General features: G+C 38.3%; 1 protein-coding gene across 1 annotated transcript in view; it reads right to left on the reverse strand.

Annotated features, from left to right (window-relative positions):
• The window catches only part of MTTP (microsomal triglyceride transfer protein), a 65,933-nt gene that overhangs the window by 13,258 nt on the left and 29,505 nt on the right, over nucleotides 1-23,170 (reverse strand). The window contains exons 9-15 of the mRNA XM_049885650.1: nucleotides 18,674-18,842; nucleotides 17,693-17,800; nucleotides 10,976-11,188; nucleotides 10,294-10,505; nucleotides 7,797-7,894; nucleotides 7,576-7,697; nucleotides 5,106-5,333 (exon numbers count right to left, since the gene is read on the reverse strand). Of these exons, the coding sequence (XP_049741607.1) occupies nucleotides 5,106-5,333; nucleotides 7,576-7,697; nucleotides 7,797-7,894; nucleotides 10,294-10,505; nucleotides 10,976-11,188; nucleotides 17,693-17,800; nucleotides 18,674-18,842 (1,150 nt within the window). The remainder of the gene's footprint in view (nucleotides 1-5,105; nucleotides 5,334-7,575; nucleotides 7,698-7,796; nucleotides 7,895-10,293; nucleotides 10,506-10,975; nucleotides 11,189-17,692; nucleotides 17,801-18,673; nucleotides 18,843-23,170) is intronic.

Genomic DNA, 23,170 nt, shown 5'->3' on the forward strand with positions numbered 1-23,170 from the left:
TAGTGACCCTATGGGACAGAGTAGAAATGCCCCATAGGGTTTTCAAGGAGTGGCTGGTGGATTTAAAGTGTCCACCTTTTGGTTAGCAGCTGAACTCTCAACCACTGTGCCACCAGAGCCCAAGGACCCTTAAAGCTACATTCAATCTAGAACAAAATGTAGTGGGGTTACAATGTAATACTTGTCTCATGCATCATTAGTAATAATGTGAAGGAACACAAATTATCCTGAGAAAACCACAATTATTATGCCCAAATTTTAACTCATGCCTATGAATTATAGGCCAAGATACAAGAGCTCTGCATTTGTGTTGTAATTGTGATTGTTCCCAAAGAGGCCCTATTGTATGCCCTGGCTTAGAGTATTCCTTTCTTTGGACATGTTCCTTTCTTCCCAAGTTTGAAAATCACAGTCTTGTTAGACCACCCAGCAGAAGTCTGTGATGAGGAACTTGGCCTTCCCACTGACCGTACGTTAGATGGAAGTCAAAACACACTAAGTGTCATGGAAAAGAATATTTCATGGCTATTAGATAATCTGCCTTTTGTGGGGAGAGAGAATTTCCAGTGCAGTGTGGGTTTTGAGAAGTGGCTTGGGATTCTGGAAAGACTCCATCTCTCTCATGCAAAGGGGCTGTGGAAAAGCTCTTACATGTGGTCATGGAGGAATTTTCCACTGGCCCCCTAGAAGGACAAACCATGGTTTTCTTTGCTAAAGAAACTAAACCACATAGTGCTGTGATTCTGATTTTGAGGGGTAAAAAATAACTGCAACTAACAGTTCTGGAGTACCCACTGTGTGCCAAAATCTTTATATTTGGTATCTCATTTAATTCCCATACCAGTCTTCCATGGTATGCATTATATCTTCAAATTGAAAGAAAAAGTTGGGTTCGGAAGCTACACATGGAGCCAGAATGAAAACTCAGGCTTCCTCCAGGGTGGGTATTTTTCTATTACAATAACACAGCTGTTAAGAATTCATAACTCACTCTCATCTCCTGGTGTGCAAGGGAGTCTGTTCTTAGAAACAGTGCAAAAAACGTAGAGCAAAGGTTTATGTCCTTGTTTGACCTGGAATGCATATTTATTCAAATTCTCGCCTATGAACTAGAGGAACAAGATATTGGAACTTTGTATTTGTATCTAGACCCCCTTGATCTTTTACCTTTGGTCCTAAAGGTGCTTCTTACAACTCAAATACTGATATTTTGACAACTCATCCCATTGCTTCCATTCAGGAAAATATGTTATTTGCTGGCTAAAGAGAATCCCCTTATTAAGCTGACTTTAACAGACACCATCCTCTGAAGAGTAAATCCAATTAGCCGAAGAGTGAGTGTGAGCACAGAGTAATTCCATCTGCCCTGGCGGCTTTGAGTGACAGGCCACCCACTGCCAAAATTTCCTTCAGTGTCAGCACTTGACCTAGAGTGGTATGTGCCTCTGAAGCTGGGATGGCATTATTGGAGTGCTCTGCAGAGCCAGGGGGCCTCAAACAGATTATTTATATAATAACCCCAGATCTGTCAAATATCCCAACCTGAAACACTCAGACATTGGGTTATGTTTAATAGCTGGGGAATAATTTTTCTCTTAGAATATGCCTTGGGTGCCCTAGTTTACTGAATAGAAAAGCCCTTCCAGATAATCTAGATCAGGAGTTAGCAAACTACGGCCTGCAGGTGAATCTGGCCCACTGGCTGTTTTGGTAAATAAAATTTTATTGAAACACAGCCACACTCATTTGTTAATGTATTGCTGATGGCTGCATGCACACTGTAACAGCAGAGTTGAGTAGGTGCGGCAGAGACCATATGGCCCACAAAGCCTAAAATACCTACTTTCTAGCCCTTTCCAGAAAACATCTGCTGACCTTGATCTAGATTACTACATATGTCTGCATAGAGTTTTACACTTAGATTCAGGTCATCAGGCACTGCTAATAGGCAGCTCCTTGCATACAAGTGGGTTTGACCTGTTATTATCCCTGTATCTTAAAATCTGGATCACTTCCTCAGCACTCTTATGCCTTTTTAGAGGATTCTTTCATTAAGAATGCATCTTATTAGAGATGAAATTTGTAATGTAAAATTCTGTTGTAATCTAACTTTTTTTCATGTGTAACCCTAAGGATTAAGGGATATGACAGTCAGTACTGGTTGTCCATTTGTCTCTTCACACATGTTAGCAGAAACAGTTTTGTTCAGTGTCAAAATATTCATTCAAAAACTTTATTTACCAGCTTCTCTTGCAACTAGGATATTCCATATGACAGAGTTCTTGTCAATAATATTCTAGGCAGGGCTTCCAAGAAAGCTCTTAAAAAGTAGGCAGACTCTACCGCCTTTTGTCCTTCCTTTCTTACTTCCTGTAAGAGGAAGTAGTGCTGGAAATGGAGCAGCCATTTTATAACCATGGAAGTGAAAAGCATAAAGACAAAAGCCACAACTAAGGATGGCTGAGCTCAAGGAAAAATAGCCTAGATCTCTATGATATCTTAAGGTTCCATATCAGCCATGGACTACCTACTTCAATTACATAATAAATACAAAACCATTTGGTTAAGCCACTCTAAACTAGGTATTTTCTTTTATACAGCTATCTTCAACCGATATGAGGAATAATAAAGATAAGTAATTCACACTATTTATCTCCAACTAATGTTGTTTTTGGAAACCCTGGTGGCGTAGTGGTTAAGTGCTACAGCTGCTAACCAAAGGGTCGGCAGTTCAAATCCACCAGGCACTCCTTGGAAACTCTATGGGGCAGTTCTACTCTGTTCAATAGGGTCGCTATGAGTCAGAATCGACTCCATGGCACTGGGTTTGGTTTTTGTTTTTTTTTTAATGTTGTTTTAAGGAGTCCTGGTGGTACAGTGGTTAAAGTGCTTGGCTGCTAACTGAAAGGTCAGTGGTTCGGACCCACCAGCCACTCCACAGAAGAAAGATGTGGCAGTTGGCTTCCGTAAAAATCACAGCTTTAGAAACCCTAGGAGGCAGTTCTACTCTGTTATATAGGGTTGCTATGAGTCAGAATCAACACCATAGCAGTGGGTTTGGTTCAGTTAATGGCATTTTGGAGGAGTTGTATTAAAATCTGATATCTAAAGTCTCTCTCAGTTCTTAAAGTTTATGATTTTATAACTAAAACTTAATAAATTAAAATTCTCAAATTATCTGGCAAAGAACAACAAAGCTGGTAGAATCTCTGGATCATCTGTTCCAAATGCCTCACTTTATTAGCAGGAAATTGTGGTTTAAGGCTATTAGGTAACTGCCCAAGATCACACAGCAAGGACGTAGTAGAGGCAAAATTCAAACCTATGAGTCTGTGGTTTGTGGTTTAATAAATGCTATTTCCCCTTGCATTCATTGAACCACAAATGCAAATCTCCCAAGTATTTCTTGGAGTTTGAAATTTTAAATACAATCTACTTTATATCTTCAATATCTTAAATATGATTTAGAGCACACAGCAATAATTTTGATTTCCCATAAGATCCTTATTTAGCAAATTTTTTTTTTCGTACTGCTGTGCTTAGTAAAATACAAAATAAATCAAGCTATTATAAAGAAAAAGATTTTCAGGAGCAAATGTTCAAACTTAAACCCAAAGGATAGTCTGATTAACCCCCTTCTGTTTCTCAGAAAATCCAATCAGACCATTCCACCCCATAGTATCTTGGTCACTTAAATATTACTGCGAAGGAGATAGTATTGTCAGATTTTGGCACACTGTTTTAAGATTTGGGGCCAAGGAAAATTAAAAAAACATTCTGAATGAAAATACTCTTATTCTCTAAGAATGAAAGAGCCATTCCAAGATTCTGTGAACATTAGACTTTTGAGACAAGAGTCTCCACGAAACATGTGCCTGGTGTCAATGGCTGCTTGTGCCTCTACTAATTTGGCAGGGATCAAAATGATACAAATACAGATCTTCATCACCATTGCCATTATAAATATTATCAGTAATTTACGACAGCATCTAGTTCAGCTTCTGCCTTCAGGATAAATATCATCTAAGACAATGCTGGAGCCTTGGTGGTACAGTGGTTAAAGTGCTCAATGGCTAATCTATATGTCTGCGGTTCAAGCCCACCAGCTGCTTCTTGGGAGAAAATGTGGCAGGCTGCTTCCATAAGGATTTATAGCCTTGGAAACCCTATGGGGCAATTCTACTTTGTCTTATATGTTTGCTATGAGTAAGAATCGACTCAACTGCAATGGGTTTGGTTTTTTGGTTGGAAGGTAATGCTGAGGGGGCAGTGATAGTTCAATGGTAGAATTCTCAACTTACATGTGGAAGATGCAGATTCGATTTCCAGCCAATGTACCTTAAGCACAGCTACAATCTGTCTGTCAGTGGAGGCTTTATGATGCCATGATGCTGAACAGATTTCAGTGGCACTTTCAGACAAAGATGGACTAGGAAGAAAGGTCTGGCCACATACTTCCAAAATTCAGCCAGTGAAAACCCTGCAGGTTGCAGCAGTCCAATCTGCAACTGATCACAGGGATGGCACAGGACTGGGCAGCATTTTGTTCTGCTGTGCATGGGATTACCATGAGTTGGGAGCTGACTTGATGGCAGCTAACAGCAATAGTCAGGCAATACCATTTCTGCTCTCTTTTATATCCTAGGCCATTCTCTCCATAATTGCTTGCTTCTATCAGCATCAGTATTTTCTCTTTTGCCTCAACAGTGAGCAGAGCCCTTAATTAGCTAATAAATGCAAAAGAAAACCTCGTTCACCTATAACCCCAAAACCAAATCCACTGCCGTTGAGTCGATTCTGACTCATAGCGACCCTACAGGACAGAGTAGAACTGCCCTACAGAGTTTCCAAGGAGCGCCTGCTGGATTCGAACTGGTGAGCTTTTGGTTAGCAGCTGTAGCACTTAACCACTACACCACCAGGGCTTACCTATAGCAAAGGAGAAAAGGAAGGAAGGGCAACAATATCAGGAGGGCTGAATGATCAGAACATGAGCTTTGAGGTGGCCAAAACTTCATCTTGTATCCCCCAAGCATAAAGCACATTTAGAATGTGCCTGGCATATTGCAGGGACTCAATTAATACTTGCAGAATGAATAAATTACCTGGGAATGATCTATTAGCAGAATAAGTCCTTTCACCACACTGACAGGGTCTCCAGATACTGATAGCATTTTGGACATCAAATCACTGTATCCATTGAAAAAAGTGACAGGTCTAAGCTGAACATCAAAGAGGATGGCTGACAGGCCAGCATAGGAGTCAAGGTTCTCCTCCCCCTCATCAGGAGTGGCTGCAATTAAGGCCTCCAGGCCTTGAGCTTCAATGACAACCTAGGGAGAAATCAATATAACATATAAAACACAAGCCATGGTACTTGAGAGTGAGGTTCTGAGCTACAGCTAGAACTTCCCTAGGGGTCACAAATGCAAATATCTGAAGGATCTAGGAAAATAAAAACATAAAGTGAAGAGGCTTTCTCCATTTAATCCTCACAAACATTCTTTGAGGAACAAAATGATTTTCTCCATTTTGCAGATGAGGAAACAAAGGCTCAAGTTCACCCAACTAGTAAACAGCAGAGGTAGGATCCAAACCGCTTCTGTCTGACTCCAAAGCCCATGTATTTTTCCATTTTATTATGTCATCCTCGAGACTCTTAGTCTCTCCAGGACTGTCATAAAATGGACCAGGGAAGGCAGGAAATCAATCAAGCCATTTAAGTGCAATTCTCACCACACTGAGCTTGTGTGCACGAAGCCTGGATCTAGGCCTAAGGATCAAATGTTCAAGCCCAAACCCAAAGGATATTTTTGTAGAACCTCAAAAAAAGGAATGAGGAGGTATTGGAATGGGAGGACCTGAAGTTCACTTATGTCAGAGAGTACGGAACTCTTTAGGCTATGAATCACACCATTCTGTGTCAAACTTTTCTCTCTCTAGTTAAAAACAAAAAGATGATGAACTCCATGAGGGGGCTCACACCCTGATCACTACCATACATAGGAATCCTACATATTTTCTGTCCTCCATACCCAGCCCCTTAACCAATGGGTGTTTTGCATTCTAGAGTGCATATCAGAAAACAGATGCTGATTCCTCAAGACAGAACTGCATAGTATTGTGACTATGGTCCTACCAAAGGGTAGAGGCATGTAATATGGCTAAGGACTCTAATTACATAGCACTGGATCATTTTTAGAGCTTATGTATAACCTTATTTACAAGATTATAATTCAATAAGCATAAAAACTACAAAGGTAGTATGTTTCATGAATAGGAAGTCTTTATAGATTATCACCTAACTTTGGATAAAACTAAAGGGATTGAAGTCAGCCATTTGTCAAAGGTCTGTACTTCTTTTCTTTTCTAGCAGTATTAGAAAAAAAAAATATACAGATTGACTCTTCAAAGAGCCATATTCTATTTTGAAGGTTTTCGTTATTGAGAGTCTCAATCTCTTCACAGGAATACCCAGAGAAGGAAAACATATTCTAGAATTAAATACCTGGGGTTCTAAGGAATATATGTGAGAATAAAATAAAATAAAATATTATGTACAATCTATGTGAGGAATACTGGCACAAATTCAATGTTTTGAATATGTGTACCTTTGAAAAGACAAATGTATGTTTGGCAAGTCCAGTGAATTAAATTTATTAGGTTTCAAGTTCATATTTGAAACTTTCTCTGAGACTATAAACCATGATGGAATCATAGATGATCTGACAGTTAATTCTGTATGTCAACTTGGCTAGGGAATGGTGCCCAGCTGCTCAGTCCATAACTAGTCTAGATGCTGTTATAAAGTAGTTGCATGTGGTTAAGTCAATTGATGTAAATTACGTAAAGCAGATCACCCTCCATAATGTGGGTGGGCCTCATCCAATCAGTTGAAGACCTTAAGAGCAAAAAGGGAGTGTTCTTTACGGTATATTCCACCTCCAGACTACCAGTACACATTTGGACAAAGTCTTCACTCTTCATTCTTCCTGTGACCTGATCTACAGATTTTGGGACACAAGACTGCACAAATCCCCAGTCTGTCACCCAACCTACAGATCTTGGACTTGCCAGCCCCTCATAATGAGCCAATACATTAAAATAAATTACTCTCTTTAGGGAGATAAGGAGAGAAAAGACTGAGAGATCTATATATCTCACTGGTTCTGTTTCTCTAGAGAGCTCTGACTAAGACTGGTGAGGTACGATAGAAGGCATCATAAACTTCTCCATTTTATAGTGCTTATCATCAGTATACATTTTATAAAAAAAAAAAAAATTTTTTTATATATTTTATTTTACCTGACTAATTTCTTATATAAGGGGCCCTGGTGGCACAAACAGTAACAAGATCAGCTGCTACCCAAAGGCTGGCTGTTTGAACACACCCAGTGGCTTCTCAGGAGAAAGACCTGGCGATCTGCTCCCATAAAGATTACACCAAGAAAACTCAATGGGGCAGTTCTACTCTGTCATATGGGGTCACTACGAGTCGAAAACAACTTGTGGCACTTAGCAACAACAAGTTTCCTACATACTTTATTAAAACAAACTTCAGGGAAAATGAGTTACCTGGCTAGCTTGAAGATGAGCCTTCCCAATGTACTGAAAGATGTTCAGGTTGCTTCTCCTTAGAATACCAGAACCAGAGTAAAGAATATCAAGGCTGTACATGGATGCTGAGTAGGGATCACCTAATGACAACAAAATCAACAACTATAACTTAGTACGAGCTCCAACAGTACCAATTTGGGTTGGGTCATGGAGGCAGAATCCCTTTTTGGGTTACATACGTGCTATGTAGCCAGTATAGGCAGAAGAGGATCCACTCTTAGAGAAACGGTCATAATTGTGAACAACCATTTCCTTCAGAACTCGACGGACCATTTTGCTGTAACATATAAAAAGAAAAAGCTGCACATTCATTGTAATGACTGTTTCCCAAGTCAGATTTGGAAAAATACCAAATCCTCAGTGGAAAAAAAAAAGGGAGCCAAATTTTCCTCATGCCACACCACGATGGGGGAAAGCGCCAGCTGGAGAGCTTCAAGATCAGGGCTTTCCCCTTCATTCCTTAGTTATCTGGAATTTAGTGTGGTATCAAAATGAAAACAAGGCAGGGGTGCCCCGCTATAATATGGCTTCAGCTGACCGGTGGACGCACACCAGGAGTAGCAGAGATATTTTATTTGAATCATCATGGTCCTGTTGTTAAATACTACATGCTTTTAAGGAAAGCTGTACCAAAGTGGGGAGGTTGTACAATATTTCTTTAAATGTTTTTCTATGCCCTCTAATATTATCACTGGCTAATGATATATAAGAATAAATTTTCAAGGATTTCCTCTGTATTTATGTAGTTTTCAAATAAACAACTCACTAAAACTCATATGGAAGAAAGACTTGGCAATCTACTTCTGAGAATCAGCCAGTGGAAACTCTATGGATCACAAGGGTCTGATCAACAACTAATCATGGGGATGGTGCAGGACTGGGCAGCATTTTGTTCTGTTGTGCATGGTGTTGCCATGAGTTGGGGGCCCATAGGCAGCAGCTAAGAACAACAAAAACCCATATATGAATCTATCTCCTCTATAGACAGTCATAATTTTTGCCCGTGCCTCTATTTTATCTACCTAATTAGTGTGGAGATCTTTCTATTTCTGACTACTTAATACTAATTTTTTTTAATACTAATTATTTCAATAATAATAAAATTATGACCACATAGCAAAAATATCAAACTAATCAACCAAATAAGTCTAGATCTAGGTCTGAGGTAGAAAATTATTGAGAGGGAAGAAATGGTAACCTTATTGTTCCCCTCCTCCCCCCAAAATCACTAGTTATAAGATTTCAGCTTGGAAGGAAGAAAATATTTAAAGAGCCTTGGAGTGGATGGAAGAAAGATTAGATGTATTTTGCCTTGCTCCAAGGATAAAACCAGAGACAATGGGCAGAAGTTATGGAGAAGATTTCAGTTTATACAAAGAAGTAATGATTACAGTGTCTGAACAATGATACAAGTTGCCTCAGAGGTGGTATGCTTCCTGCCACTGGAGAAGTGCTAGCAAAATATGGACAACCTCCTGCCAGCAGAGTAGAGCCCTACACTGGAGACATACACCAAGTGAGGTTACCTTTAATGTATCTCCAACTCTAATATCTTTGGTTCTGAGACTTGGATCTGCAATGTTTGTGCTTACTTCCTCACATTTCCTAGGGTGCCCCTAGCCCACTGCCACCTTTTTAACCTTCCCTGAATCCAGATTCAAAAAACAAAAGCAATAAATACACCACAGAGTCTCACAAAGGCAACAAGGAAACAGGAGAGCTCAAATTCATTCAACTAGAAATACATGGATCCGGACAGGCTTAGTTTCTTTTCTCCCTCCTTCTCCAACTCCTCCTTTCCTCTTTTTGTCCTGTTGTTTTCCTGGTTCTACTCATCTGCTTGTGTCTTGTTCCTTCCATCCTCTTGTTCCTTGTTTCCCTTTCTTTCAATCTTTAATTGCCCTCTTTTCTCATTTCTTTCCCTTTATCTACTCTCCACCCTCCCTCCATCTCTGGTTTCCTTTTCTACTGGGTATGCTCAAATTTGATGCAAATTTGTTCTGGATGTAACTCAGGGGAAACAAATTGTTTTTCTGGCTCTCTGATTGCAGTGAGGAATAGCAGACAGTTTTAAGGAAATCACATTGAAGACCGACATCAGTGAATTGGGCAAGGAGAGACTGGGGAACTAGAAGAAAGATGAATCCACTGAGAGTAACTGAGGGCAATGAAATCTACCGATCTCTCTCTTCGTATCTTAAATAGTCTTAAAATATGGACCACTCCTAAGATTTTAAACTTAAATGGTAAATTCATTTGATCGGTGATAAATGAGGCTTCAAAGATCCTTAAAATTTGGAAAGTTAAGGGGAAAGGCTATTTGATGAGGACTTAGGTCATTTTATTCTGCTATCTATAAAAATAGTCCCATTTTTTAAACATTACTAACACTTGGCAATATATCTTTACCATATTGAACAGAATACTCACAGTAAAAAGGATAATTTCTAAATTATAGGGCCAAAGTAAAGTTCGTGTTTGTTCATTTATTTTTAAAGTAAAGTTGTTTTATCTGGCTCTCTAAATAGTTCTCTTACGGGAAACTGGGCAAACTCTTTAGTTTTATGCAACATAACCCAGCACAACAACCACACACTTATTATTAGTCACACATGTACCCCAGCAATACAGACATAAGCTTAAATAAGCCGAGAGGCGTGTCCCCCATTTCATTACCTTGCAGGCATTTCAAAACGTATGATGTCATGGACAACGGTGAGCATGTATTTGCTCATTTCCTTGGGAAGCTCCCCAATAGAAAGCAAGAGGTTTTTTACTTCCATGTAGGATGGGTTGTTATTTAAAATGATGGCAGCCGCAGCAGTACGCACAGTCTTCTCATGGACTTTACGGTTCTGGTGGTATATCCTGTTCAAAGTCTTCTTCACCTGTTCATAAGGTGTTCAAGCTCAGTTAGTGCACATTTAGATTTTTAGAATTTACATTGCAGCAGATACTGTGATTGTTCATAAAAATATGTGTGTGCTCCTACATTTCCCAGGTCGCTTTGCAATTGCATTGTTCTTCATGGACTAGTTCTGGTTAACGGACTGTGCAGAGAATCAGTGTGTGTTACTTGTGGACTGAGGCAGTTAAGCATTGGTGTGCCTTCTCCTTCTACATGTTTAGGTCCTTTGGTGGCTCAAACGGTTAAGTAATCGACCACTAGCCAAGAGTTTGATGGTTTGAACCTACCCAGAGGTGCCTAGGAAGGAAAAGCTTGACAATCTGCTTCCAAAAGGTCACAGCTTTGAAAACCCTGAAGGCCAGTTCTACTTTGATATACATGATGTCAGAATCCACTGGATGCAACTAACAACCACCACAACAACGTTGCAAATATTCTTGGGGATTTTACCTCATCAGTTATGAAAGGGACATCGTATCTCTGGAGAGTGGTGGTAGCAAGGTGGCTGACTGGCCCCTCTCCTGCCTCTGCGTACTTCAGAAGCAGGGGGATGCCTTCTGGAAGGAGGGCATTCTTCAGAGCCAGCAGGTGCATCATGGTGTCCTCCTTTTTCTCTGGTTTTTCAAGTCCTCCCAGAATTAACTTCTTGGCTTCGACCACTGCCTAAAAAAATAACATAGTCACTATCTCAGACATATGCATGACCATACACTAAACAGACTTGGGCACAATTGGCTTCATTCTTGAGTCCACGAAAACAACCTAAAGTTTTAGAAAGTGTTGCATCAATTGCCTTGCTGAAGCACACAAGGAAAATTAGCAAGTAAAACTTGATAAAGGTATTGTGCTTAAAATAAAACAGACTAACATATTCTTTAAAAACAGTGAGTATAATTAATATCAGACATATAAACTTTTGAACCCATTCTGAAATTGTAAAGCTATTTTTTAATTCCCTTGTGATTATTTATAAAACTGCCCATTGGTTGAATTTCTAAAATGACAATTAGATGGCACCCAAGTGGTGCCATATACCTTTTCTTAAGTAACAACTTTGACGAAAGCACTTAGAGATCATATTTAAAGTGTTTTGAAAGTACCATTTACACTCAATTTCAAATTTGATTAATATTGCTATATAGTTCAAAAATTATTTCCTGAGTGCCTCCTATGTGGCAGGTACTTTTCTAGGTACTTTTCAAATATGCTCTTTAATCAGGAAAGGTCTTTTCTTTGGCCTGTTAAAAAAAAGGAATGAAGCTCAAATTAATGGTTTAATGAAAAACTAATTAGAAATAGGAGCATCTGGGTTCTGGTCTTATCTTTGCCACTGCCCATGTTTTAGGGGCCTTGGTTTCATTTTGAAAATAAGATTCTATTTTAGGGATCTCTAGGATCCCTAAGATCTAATTCAGCGATAGGATTCATGAATTCTGAACTCAGGATGCGAGCACACGCACATACACAAGAGCTATACAAAGGCTACAAAAAGAAGAAAAAAAGGCTAAACTTCATGTGTAATCAGAGAAGTGCTGTTTCTCAACAATCAGATTGGTAAAAAAAATACAAATGTTTGACGACATGCTTTGTTGATGAGGCTGTGGGGAAATAGACATTCTGGTACATTGCTGGTGGAAGTGTAAAATGGTACAATTGCTATGGAAGATAATTTGGCAAAAGCTAACAAAACTTAAATTTTGATGCAGTAATCCTAGCCCTGAATATACATCTCCAATGATATAAAAAAGTATGTACCTAAGGATATTCATTTCATCATTATTTGCAATGACAAGTAGTTTAAATCACTTACATGACCATATATAGGAGGCTGGTTGATATAACTGTGGTACATTGAAACAATGGAGTACTAGGAAGTTGTGAAAAGAAATGAGGAAAATCTCTGTGAAACAGGATGGAGCAATTTCTAGGATGTATTGTTAAGCGGAGAAAGCAAGGTAAGAAAAAAGTATATATAGAATGTTATCTTTTGTGTAAGAAAAAAAGGAAATAAGAACGCATGTGTATATGTATGTTCACATCTGCTTACTGTTGCAAAAAGAAACGTACCCCACTGCCATGGAGTTGATTCTGACTCTCAGCAACCCTGTATGACAGAGTAGCACTGCATACAGGGTTTCCAAGGGTGTAATCTTTACAAAAGCAGACTGCCACATCTTTCTCCCACGGAGAGGCTGGTGGGTTCAAACAGCTGACCTTTTGGTTAGCAGCCAAGCAACTTAACCACTGAGCCACCAGGGCTCCTTTTAAGGAACATACCCATTGCCATCAAGTTGATTCTGCCTTAGCGACCCTCTAGGACAGAGTAGAACTACTCCACAGAGTTTCCAAGGAGCACCTGGTGGATTCAAACTGCCAGCCTTTTGGTTAGCAGCCATAGCTATTAACCACTACACCACCAGGGTTTCCAAAAAGAAACACAGGAAGGATAAATCTGAAAATACCAAAATTGCTTCCCACAGGAGGTAGGTGGCAACTGGGTAGAAGGTATAGGAAAGGGAATGAGATCTTCTTGAGAATACTTATAAAATATAGTTTTGACTTTTGAATCATGTTAATGTTTTACATATTCAAACAATAAAATTAATCAACAAAGATGGAAAAATGCTAAAATTAAATTCAAACAGAAACAAATGAAAGTAAATGCGTATCAAACTGATAACACTAAACAGAAAAAAAAAAAGAATGTTAAAAAGAATTAATCCAAGTAACTTTTAAACACAGTATACTCTGTATGAAATGTATTCTAAGGACAAAAAGAACACAATCAAGTCTTGAACTTCTTTTAGTCAGTCTGTTTTTTGTGGTGGTATTGGTGTAGCAATTTCAGATCTATTTTGTGTGCATTTTATAGTTGAGTAAATGAATCAATATATTGATGTTCTTGGAACGGGGATTCTCACTGTGGGAAAAAGAAGACAAAATTAGGGAACGAGGAGAGGAGAGAAAGAACCTCGTGGTGTTGTATAGCAATATGAGCTCACATTTTAATAAATATAAATATATATAGCTTGTCCATGGTAAAGGCCTAGTCCAATGGCACTCAAATAGTAAGGAGTAAAAGCATTTACGGGTAAAGTGTCAGATATCTGAAACTCATTTGCAAATGGCTCAATCTCAATCTCAATACTTCCCCCAAAATAAATAAATAAATAAATAAAAACGCAAGAAAGCAGAATGAGATAAAGCAAACATGGTAAAATGTTAACAGTCGGTGAAGCTAGGTTAAGGGCTTATAGATGTTTATAGAATTGTACTTGCCACTTTTCTGTAAGTTTGAATATTTTCAAATACAAATGTGGAGAAAAAAACAGGCAACAAAAAAACCAAAAACCAAGCTCAGTGCCGTGTAGTCAATTCCGACTGATAGTGACCCTATAGGACAGAGTAGAACTGCCCCATAGAGTTTCCAAGGACCGCCTGGCGGATTCAAACTGCCGACCCTTTGGTTTGCAGCTGTAGCACTTAACCACTATGCCGCCAGGGTTTCCAAACAGGGAGGTCAAAAGGTAAAGAAAAAACAAATTAAAAAATATGGGGCGAGGCTTAATACTAGTTGTGAACTTGTCCAGCTGCTAATCAGCCTTTTACATGGCAGTAGCTTTCAGGACAGCAGCTGCTAAAAAGCCATAACTAAACTAAACCAAACCTGTTGACTTCTAGTCATAGCAACCCTAAAGGACAGGGTGGAACTGCCTCGTAGTTTCCAAGGAGTGCCTGTTGAATTGGAACTGCCCTTTGGGTTGGCAGCTGTAGCTCTTAACCACTGAGCCACGAGGTTTTTTTTTTTTTTTTTTTTAAAGCCAGAGCAGTCGATAAAATGTCAAGTACCTTTGGGGCAGTATAAATACTGCATGACTGGTACCAAAAAAGAAAAAACCTCATTGCCGTCAAGTCGATTCCGACTCACAGCCACCCTATAGGACAGAGTGGAACTGCCCCATAGGGTTTCCAAGAAGCAGGTGGTAGATTTGAATTACCAACCTTTTGGTTAGCAGCCTAAAACTTAACCACTGTGCCACAGGGCTTCAATTTAGTATGACTAATAGATCCTTTAAATCTGTATTTAAAATACAACATTTTCTTTCTATTCAAGTGTCTTTGATTCAGCAAATGGTAGATGAATGTTCCACAGCAGTCAATTGAAAAGAAAATTTGGACATTTACTACAGTCCATTTGATGGTCAAGTCTCATTACCGCCAAAAATGCATTTTTAAAAAGGTTGCCCAAAAACATTAATAAAATTGCAATGACAGTTGATAGTCTACAGCTACCTATCAAATAACTCTAAAAATGTAATGAGAACTAGGCTATCCCATTATCAGAAGAAATTTAAAGTTAACCCTTTGCTCAGTTTCCTTCTCCTGTCTTATGCCTCCCCTGGGTGAGTCCATTCTCTTCCAAAGTGTCACTCACTCTCTATTTCTGGCCCTAACACATCCTGAACTGCAGATGGGTGCAACCCTCTGCCCGTTGGACAACTCCACCTGACACAAAAGATTTCAAACTTAACCTGGCCAAAACAAATTAATATCTCTTCCTTCTTCCCACACTCAAACCAGGCTTTATAAACCTTGCTTAGGCAGTTGGCATCACCATATTCCTAGTATCCTAACCTGGAAGCTTTAGAGTGACCGGAATCCTTACCTATTTCTCATTCTCCACACCCCAAGGGACACCAAATGCTATTGGCTCTACTTCCTTGAATCTGTTTCCTTCTCTTCCACTACCAGTTAACTGTTGTCATCAAGTCAATTCTGACTCATGGTGACCCCGTGTGTGTCAGAGGAGAACTATGCTGCATAGGGTTTTCAGTGACTGATGTTCCTGGAAGTAGATTGCCAGGCCTTTCTTCTGAGGTACCACTGGGTTAACTTGTGCCTCCAACCTTTCCAACCTTTCAGTTAATCTCCAAGCGCTTAACTACTTGCACCACCCAGGGACTCCTGTTCACCCACTGCCCCTACAGTAATTCAGACCTTTACTCAGTCTTGCCTGCGTTATTACAAATGTTTCCAATCTGATCTCACTGACTGTAATTCAGTCAACACTCAGTCCTTACACCACCTTGGTCCTCCCTAATTAAAAAATCTAACATGTCATTCGCCTGCCTAAAAACCTCATTGGTCTTCCTTCTTTCTACAGAATGAAGGCCAGACTCCTTGTCATTAATGAAAATCCAGCCTATCTCTCTTCTGTCATCCACTCTTTCCTGCTTCTCCGTCCCCACCCATCTGTTCCACAGTCATACGTATTTTGTACTATAGCCTGTTATGGATTAAACTGTGCTCCTCTCCCTACCACCCCCCCAAAATAATACATATATGTTGTAATACCAACCCCTATACATGTGAATGTAATCCTGTCTGTTTTCTTTGCTATGTTAGTGATGCCCTATCAGTGCAGGGTGTGTCTTAAACCTAATCACTGCAGAGTTATAAGGAGCAGCATAGACACAGAGACAAGCAAGCACAAATGGGGGAAGACTGGTGCTATCCCATGACGACTCATGCATTCAATCTATGAGTCCAGGGACTCCAAGGATTGCAAGTTACTAGAAGCTGAAATAGACAAAGCAGTACATCCCCTGAGAGCCACACTCTGAATTCAGACTTCTAGCCTCTACACTGTGAGAAAATAAATTTTTATTTTTTAAAGCAACCCACTTGTGGTACTTTTGTTATAGAAGCACTAGGTAACTAAAACAAGCCTCATAGAATTTCTCACTGCTCTCGTCTACCAGGCTCTTTTTGTCTTTGGGCTTTTTTGTACGTTGTTGTATTTCTTCTGGAATGTACTTCCTTCCATATTACCATCTCCTCACCTAACAAGTTCTTCCAGACTGAGTAAACTCAAACGCTACCGTTTTGCTGAAACTTCCCCAGCATCCCCAAACAGAATAATTTTCTGCATCTTCTGTATTCTCAGAAGAGCACTCTGTTCATATTTCAATATTATTTATCTGTTCATATTAGGTAAACAGAGTATGAGTTCTTTGGGGATGGTAGAATATCTTATTTATCTTTATGTTCAACGATCAGCATCGTTGTTAGCAGAGTAGATGCTCGGTAAATGACACTGAATGGATGTTTTATATATGGGTTTTGAGCCTTTAGCCAAAATATTTAATATGTTAATTGCTGAAGTAAATCAGATATTAAATGGATATTGAAAAATATAAACAATCATAGTTCTGTGATGTCATAAAAATAATAATAAATTTGATTTCTTCCAGCTGATAGTCAAACATTTTCAGCACCATAGTTTTTTAGTAGTCATTTTCATTCTTAGTTTACATTCTATTTATGGGTTGCCTCTTTTAGACCACTTGGTTTAGCAAACATTAGTAAGCTGAATAATAAAGTGATGTCTGTCTGTGCTGGGAAAAAAAATGCTGACTGGACGCTGGATGTGTAATAAATGTGGACTGAAAAAAAGACTGTTTTCATATATGCAGCATCTTTAATCTGTTTGCATTATAGAAAGATGGGTTGTGTTAGATGTTAACCCATCTGGACTTTCCACATTTAGTTATGCTTACAAAAGGAGCATTTTTGCCTTTCTTCGTAAATGAGAAGGATGTGAAAATTCATAGTTTTTCCAGGCAACTGAAGAAGTGTCGAGCAAATAAATAAATGCAATGTAAATTTCTAAGTAATTAGAAGTACTAAATTTCCTCCATCTAAACTGCAAGCCACACTTTTATAAACACATTTATGCTCTAGGACGCAATTGTAGAGTTTACTATTTTTCTGAGAAGAAGAATTACACTGTATATACCATACAAAGTTGAATACATAGCAGACACTCAATAAAGAAATATCAATAGGTGGATTAATGAGTATTCACCTTCTAACAAGTATTTATTAAGCATTAGCTATGTGCCAGGTACTGTTTTAAGCAGTTGATGTTCAATAAAGCAAAACTCTATTTCTGCATCGAGTTTACCTTCTAGTGGAGGGAGACAAAAATAAACAATAAACATAATAAATAAGTAATTTCTAAAATATGTTAGAGAGTAATAATCACTATGAAGAATAAGAAAAGAGGAGCGGGGTACAGGGGACTAGCAGCACCCATGGTAGGCAACATGGTGAGTATTAGATAGAATGGTCTAGGGTATATAATACAGGAGACTGGATTCTCACTTTGCGTTTGCAGCCTTCATTCTGACACAGCTTCCTGACCAGGGCCCCGATGATGATCATCACAGTTTCTCTGATGTCATTGCTCCCAAAAGAACCTTTGAACTTACTCTGTTAGCAAAACAGGGATAAAAGAGATTACCAAAACATTTAAACATTTCCAAGGGACACTTTCAGTTGAGGAATAAAGTAACCAATGCCTGAGAGAAACGTTCTTATCCTCCTAGGTCGCATATTCAGAATTTTGCTTTGGGGTACTTACAAATTCACTATCGGTCTCGGAACTGAAGAGTCCATAGTATCTCTCCTTCTCAAGAATTCCTAACCTAGGATCTATGAATTCACTTGAGGCTTATGGATTGGATTGACTGGATCACTGAACCTACAAAATTTTGTGTGTGGGTAAAGGGGGACTCCATTGCTTTTATCCAATGCTAAAAAAAAAAAAAAAAATTTTTTTCAATGCTAAAGTGTGCCTAATTTCCAAAGAAGGTTATGAACTATTTCTCTAGATCATTTATAGTAACACAAATTATACTTAAAAAAAAAAAGTTAGCTTTTGTTTCCAAAATACACTTTTTAATCTTGGAAGAATTGTATCTGTTCAATATACTGTGTATTGAATACCATGAGAATTCTTGAAGTCAAAACAAATCTGTTAAAATTGATTACTGAAGCATAACTAAGGCTTTTCCTCTCTGACATTTGGTCTTAACTATGTCATGTTATATGATAGCTGAACACAATCTTTCAATTCCTATATAGTTTGTTATTTAGAGGAATGGTCAAGATGGTAATTTAACTGAAAGTGTTTATTGTCCAGCTAATGATTAATGGATTGAAAACAGTTCAACAGAATTCAAATACAAATAATCAGAAGGCTGTACTTTGCAGCCTCATTCTCACCAGAACAACTTTCAATTACTGCCTAGATTCTTGAGGTTTTTAGCAGCTGAGAATTTTTCGAGTGTCCATTTGACTTACCATGAGGGCTTTCAGGAGTGCTTCATTGGGGTGGGAGGCAAACCCGCAGGCGTAGAGAAACCTCTCTTGAAGGATAATGCTACTGTCACTTTTGAAATCTAAAAAGTCCAAAATGGCTTCTAATGAGTCTGGAGTCTGGGCAGAGGTGACAGCATCCACCAGCTGGGGTCTGTAAGAAAGGGATAGTCACAAATATCAATGTTTAGGATGCTTAAGGAATTATTAAAAATGCCTGCCACACTCACAGACTCCTTATTGATTTTATTTTCCCAAGGAAGTAAAATTTTATTATTAGAAAAAAAATAACAATGAGTAGACCTTCTTAAAAAGACCCCAACCCTTCTCTCTCACTCAAACAATGTATACTCAGAAAATGCAAGCTAATTTTACTGTATTTGTAAGCCAAATAAATTTGGAAGTAAATAAAAATTATATAAATAACATTCTAAATTAAGTTTAATTCTTTTCTAGATCTAAATACATGGGTCCCCAAAATTGATTCTCTTTTTCTAGTCAGCTTTGCAGATGCACACATTTCTCAAATGCCTTAATATTCAACTACCCCCAGTGCCGTCGAGTCAATTCTGAACTACAGCAGCATTATTTAAAGGAAGAGATGAAAAATTCTTTTAACTTTATAGCCAAGTGAGAATTTTTTGCTTATTTAAAATAAAAAACACCATGGTATAGTTGTGTCCACCCATAATATGTGTTAACCCAGAAACCCAGTGCCATCAAGTCGATTCTGACTCATAGCGACCCTATAGGGCAGAGCAGAACTGCCCCATAGAGTTTCCAAGGAGCACCTGGCAGATTCAAACTGCCAACCCTTTGGTTAGCAGCCGTAGCACTTAACCACTACACCACCAGGGTTTCCATAATATGTGTTAGCAGGATGGAAATCCCACAGAAACTTTCTAGTTACATATTCTAGTTATCAAAAATCTTTGGTTTAGAAGAACTGGATGGTGCCCGGCTACCATTACTTATCATTTTGACCAAAGATTCTAGAGAAGAATCCTGATCAAAAAGGGGAAGAATACAGAATAGAATGTCAAATTCTCAGTGGAATCCAGACTTCTGGAGCCATTGAGGCTGGATAAACCCCCAAAACTATTGTCTTCAAATAATCTTTAAACTTTAAACCTTAAATCAAAACTATCCCTTGAAGTCTTCCTTGAACCAAAAATAGCTTATCTTAATAAGTAAAGTATGTCTACCTTGAGCATTGTGCTCTTTTAAAGAATTATTTATGTGAAACCAAATTGACAATAGCGACTCAAAAGGTTAAAGGAAAAGCTTAGGGGGCAGTGAGTTTAAGTCAATGGTGGTGGAACAATTTGCAGAAGGATGGCAAGAATGTTCACGCAACTTGAAGAATGCAATCAATGTCACTGAGTTGTACATGTAGAAATTGCCAAAATGGTGTGTGACTGCGTATTTTCACCAAAATAAAGAGCCAAAAAAAAAAAACCAAACTTTGGTTAAATGAGTTTGGAATGGTAAAATTTCTGAAATGGTTGTCATACTAATGAATATGTTATGATTGTAAATATTATATACCAAACCTGTTGCCATCGAGTCAATTGTGATTCATAGCAACCCTATAGGACAGAATAGAACTGCCCCATAGGGTTTCCAAGGAGCAGCTGGTGGATTTGAACGGCCAACCTTTTGGTTAGCAGCTGAGCTCCTAACCACTGCACCACTCTATACCATATCCATATAAACACATCATACATGTGTTCAGCACTTTAAATTTCTCACAAATGATATACTTGCACTATTATCATTTTGATTCTAACAAAAACCTAATGAAGTTGGAGGCGAAGGAGGCAGAGGTTTAGAGAGATATGACATTTATTGTCTATCATGCAAGCACTGCATTAGAAATTTTACATGCGCAGTCTTGCTTTGCTTTAATTTTTTATCTAGAAAACGGGGCTAAAAATAATAGTTACCTCAGGATTGTTGAGAGGATTAAATAATCTATGTAAAACACTTAAACTAATGTCTGGCAGATAGCAAGTGATCAATAAATATTAGCTTTTATTTAATACTATCATCTCATTTAATCCTCTGAGCATCCTTGTCAGGTTAATACTAATATTCCTACTTATATCTGTGGGAACAGATTCAGAACTATTCAGTCATTTATTCAAGGTCACATAGCTAGTACATGGTATAGATAGGATTAGAACCCAGGTTTTTCTGACTCAGGAGTCCATGATCTTTTAATTATATTGGTGTTTCCCAAAGTATTTTCCATGTAATACTAGCCCTACACAATGTTATAAGAAAAGAGGTTTTCAAGGTCATGTAATTTGAGAAAATATTCAAGGAAATTTGTAAAGAATATTATCAGATTAAAGGTGCTGAAAATTTCTGAAGCAAAGAGAACTATTTAATTTGGTTTAACCCAGTGGTCTTCAAACTCAGTTGTTCACAGAATCCTTTCCTCTTGGCAAACCTAATAACATCCTGCAATTTACAGAATATGCACAATAGCTACTTTGGAAAATGGCGCATTCTCCCGTGCTGCCTTTCACTATCCTACAATAAAGACAAAGGATTGTTATTCCTATTTTACAGATGTTGAAAGTGAGGCTCAAAGAGGCTAAATGTAAATGGCTTGCTTAAATGTTATTCTGCTAATTGGAAGTCAGAATTTAAAACGAGGTCTTCTGATGTGCAGTATCCTTTCTACTGCATCATGCAGACACATAAATTATTGGTGTCATAAGAATTTTAGGATACAGATAAGGCCAAGGTTTTATGAAATCTCTATTCTAAATTACTAGCTAATATTTGCTTTTTCCTTCTCAGAATATTTTGGCTTTGATATTAAGACAAAGGAACTCTGGTGGAGCAGTGATTAAGCACTCAGCTGCTAACCCAAAGGTCGGCAGTTTGAACCCACCAGCCACTCCATGGAAGAAAGATGTGGCAGTCTGCTTCCGTTAAGATTTATAGCCTTGGAACCCTACGGGGCAGTTCTATTCTGTCTTACAGGGTCACTATGAGTTGGAACCTACTCAACAGCAGTGGTTTGAGTTTGGTTTTGGGTTTGATATTAAGATAAATCACTTTACCAATACATTTTAGAGCTCTAGATTAAAACAGAACCTGAGAATTTATGATTTTGCACATATTTTACTTTAACTGGTTCTTGTGGTTGGAGTCCCTGGGTGGCCCAAATGGTTAAGCACTCTACTACGAGCTGAAAGATTGGCAGTTCAAACCCATCTAGAGACACCTCAGAAAACAGGCCTGGCAATCTGCTTCTGAAAAATAACAGCCTTGAAAACCCTATGCAGCAATTCTACTCTGCACATGTGGGGGCTCCATGAGTTGGAATTAGCTAGATGGCAACTAACAACAACAACAACCAACTTTTGGTTAGTCATACAGAATTCCTGTCAATTAGTTTTTAATGTCCTCAAGACAAATAACAAATACAATAAAAAATAAATAGACTTCTCAGGGGGAAAAAAAGGTAAATTCTCTTTTTGGGGAATTGAGTTCTCATAATCCAGTGATTTCTGCTGCTACTGTGTGTGTGTGTGTGTGTGTGTGTGTGTGTGTGTGTGTTTGCCACTTGGCCAATTTCCACTTTGGGGTTATGTTAATGGCTAGTTTCCACTTTTTGTAAAATGAATTGAACAATCTATAGCATCAGTTAGGATAGTTGGCCACACACAACTAACTGAATCAATTTGGTAATTTTGTATAAAAACCAAAACCATGGAGTCAATTCTGACTCATAATGACCCTACAGGACTGAGTAGAACTGCCACATAGGGTTTCCAAGGAGCACCTGGTAGATTCAACCTGCTGACCTTTTGGTTAGCAGCTGTAGCTCTTAATCACTATGCCACCAGGGTTTTCTTTTGTTGTATAGTAACTTGTATTTATAAACAAAGTGAAGTTGAAAATTGTCATGTAAAGTCAATAGCACTTTCACCAAATATTCAAATAATGTAGGGATTTCCTTTTTTTTCTTTTGGTTATTTACTTCAGTTCTCAATTTTTCTATATATAAAACATGGCTTCAATGGGGACAACACCTGGATGTTTAATGAAAGGACATTTTTCAGTTGAAGAAGTCATACTCTTTTATTTTATTATTATTATTACTTTGCTTGCTTAATCAACTCTGAAATCTTTTCAAGTGTAAATTAGTAACTTCAGGAACACAATTTTAAACCAGCAAGGAGGAAGCACATGTACCAAAGTGTCACAAGGAAGCCCTGCCCTGTCCTATCTATGTACCAATCTAGTTCCTATCTAAACTCATAAACTCTCAAAAAAATGTGCCTTCTGAATCACTGCTGAAAACTTGCCCTTGTATTTCTGGTCACCTGACAGCGAAATTACAGCATTGTGGCATTGCTGTTTGAAGAAAGTGGAGAATAACTAAATAATTGACTTGGAGGTGGGGCAAATTGCTTGATAAACACTGATAGCCTAAAAGAGATTTCCTACAGATGACCCCTC

Source organism: Elephas maximus, chromosome 5, assembly GCF_024166365.1.
Source record: "Elephas maximus indicus isolate mEleMax1 chromosome 5, mEleMax1 primary haplotype, whole genome shotgun sequence".
NCBI lineage: Eukaryota > Metazoa > Chordata > Mammalia > Proboscidea > Elephantidae > Elephas > Elephas maximus.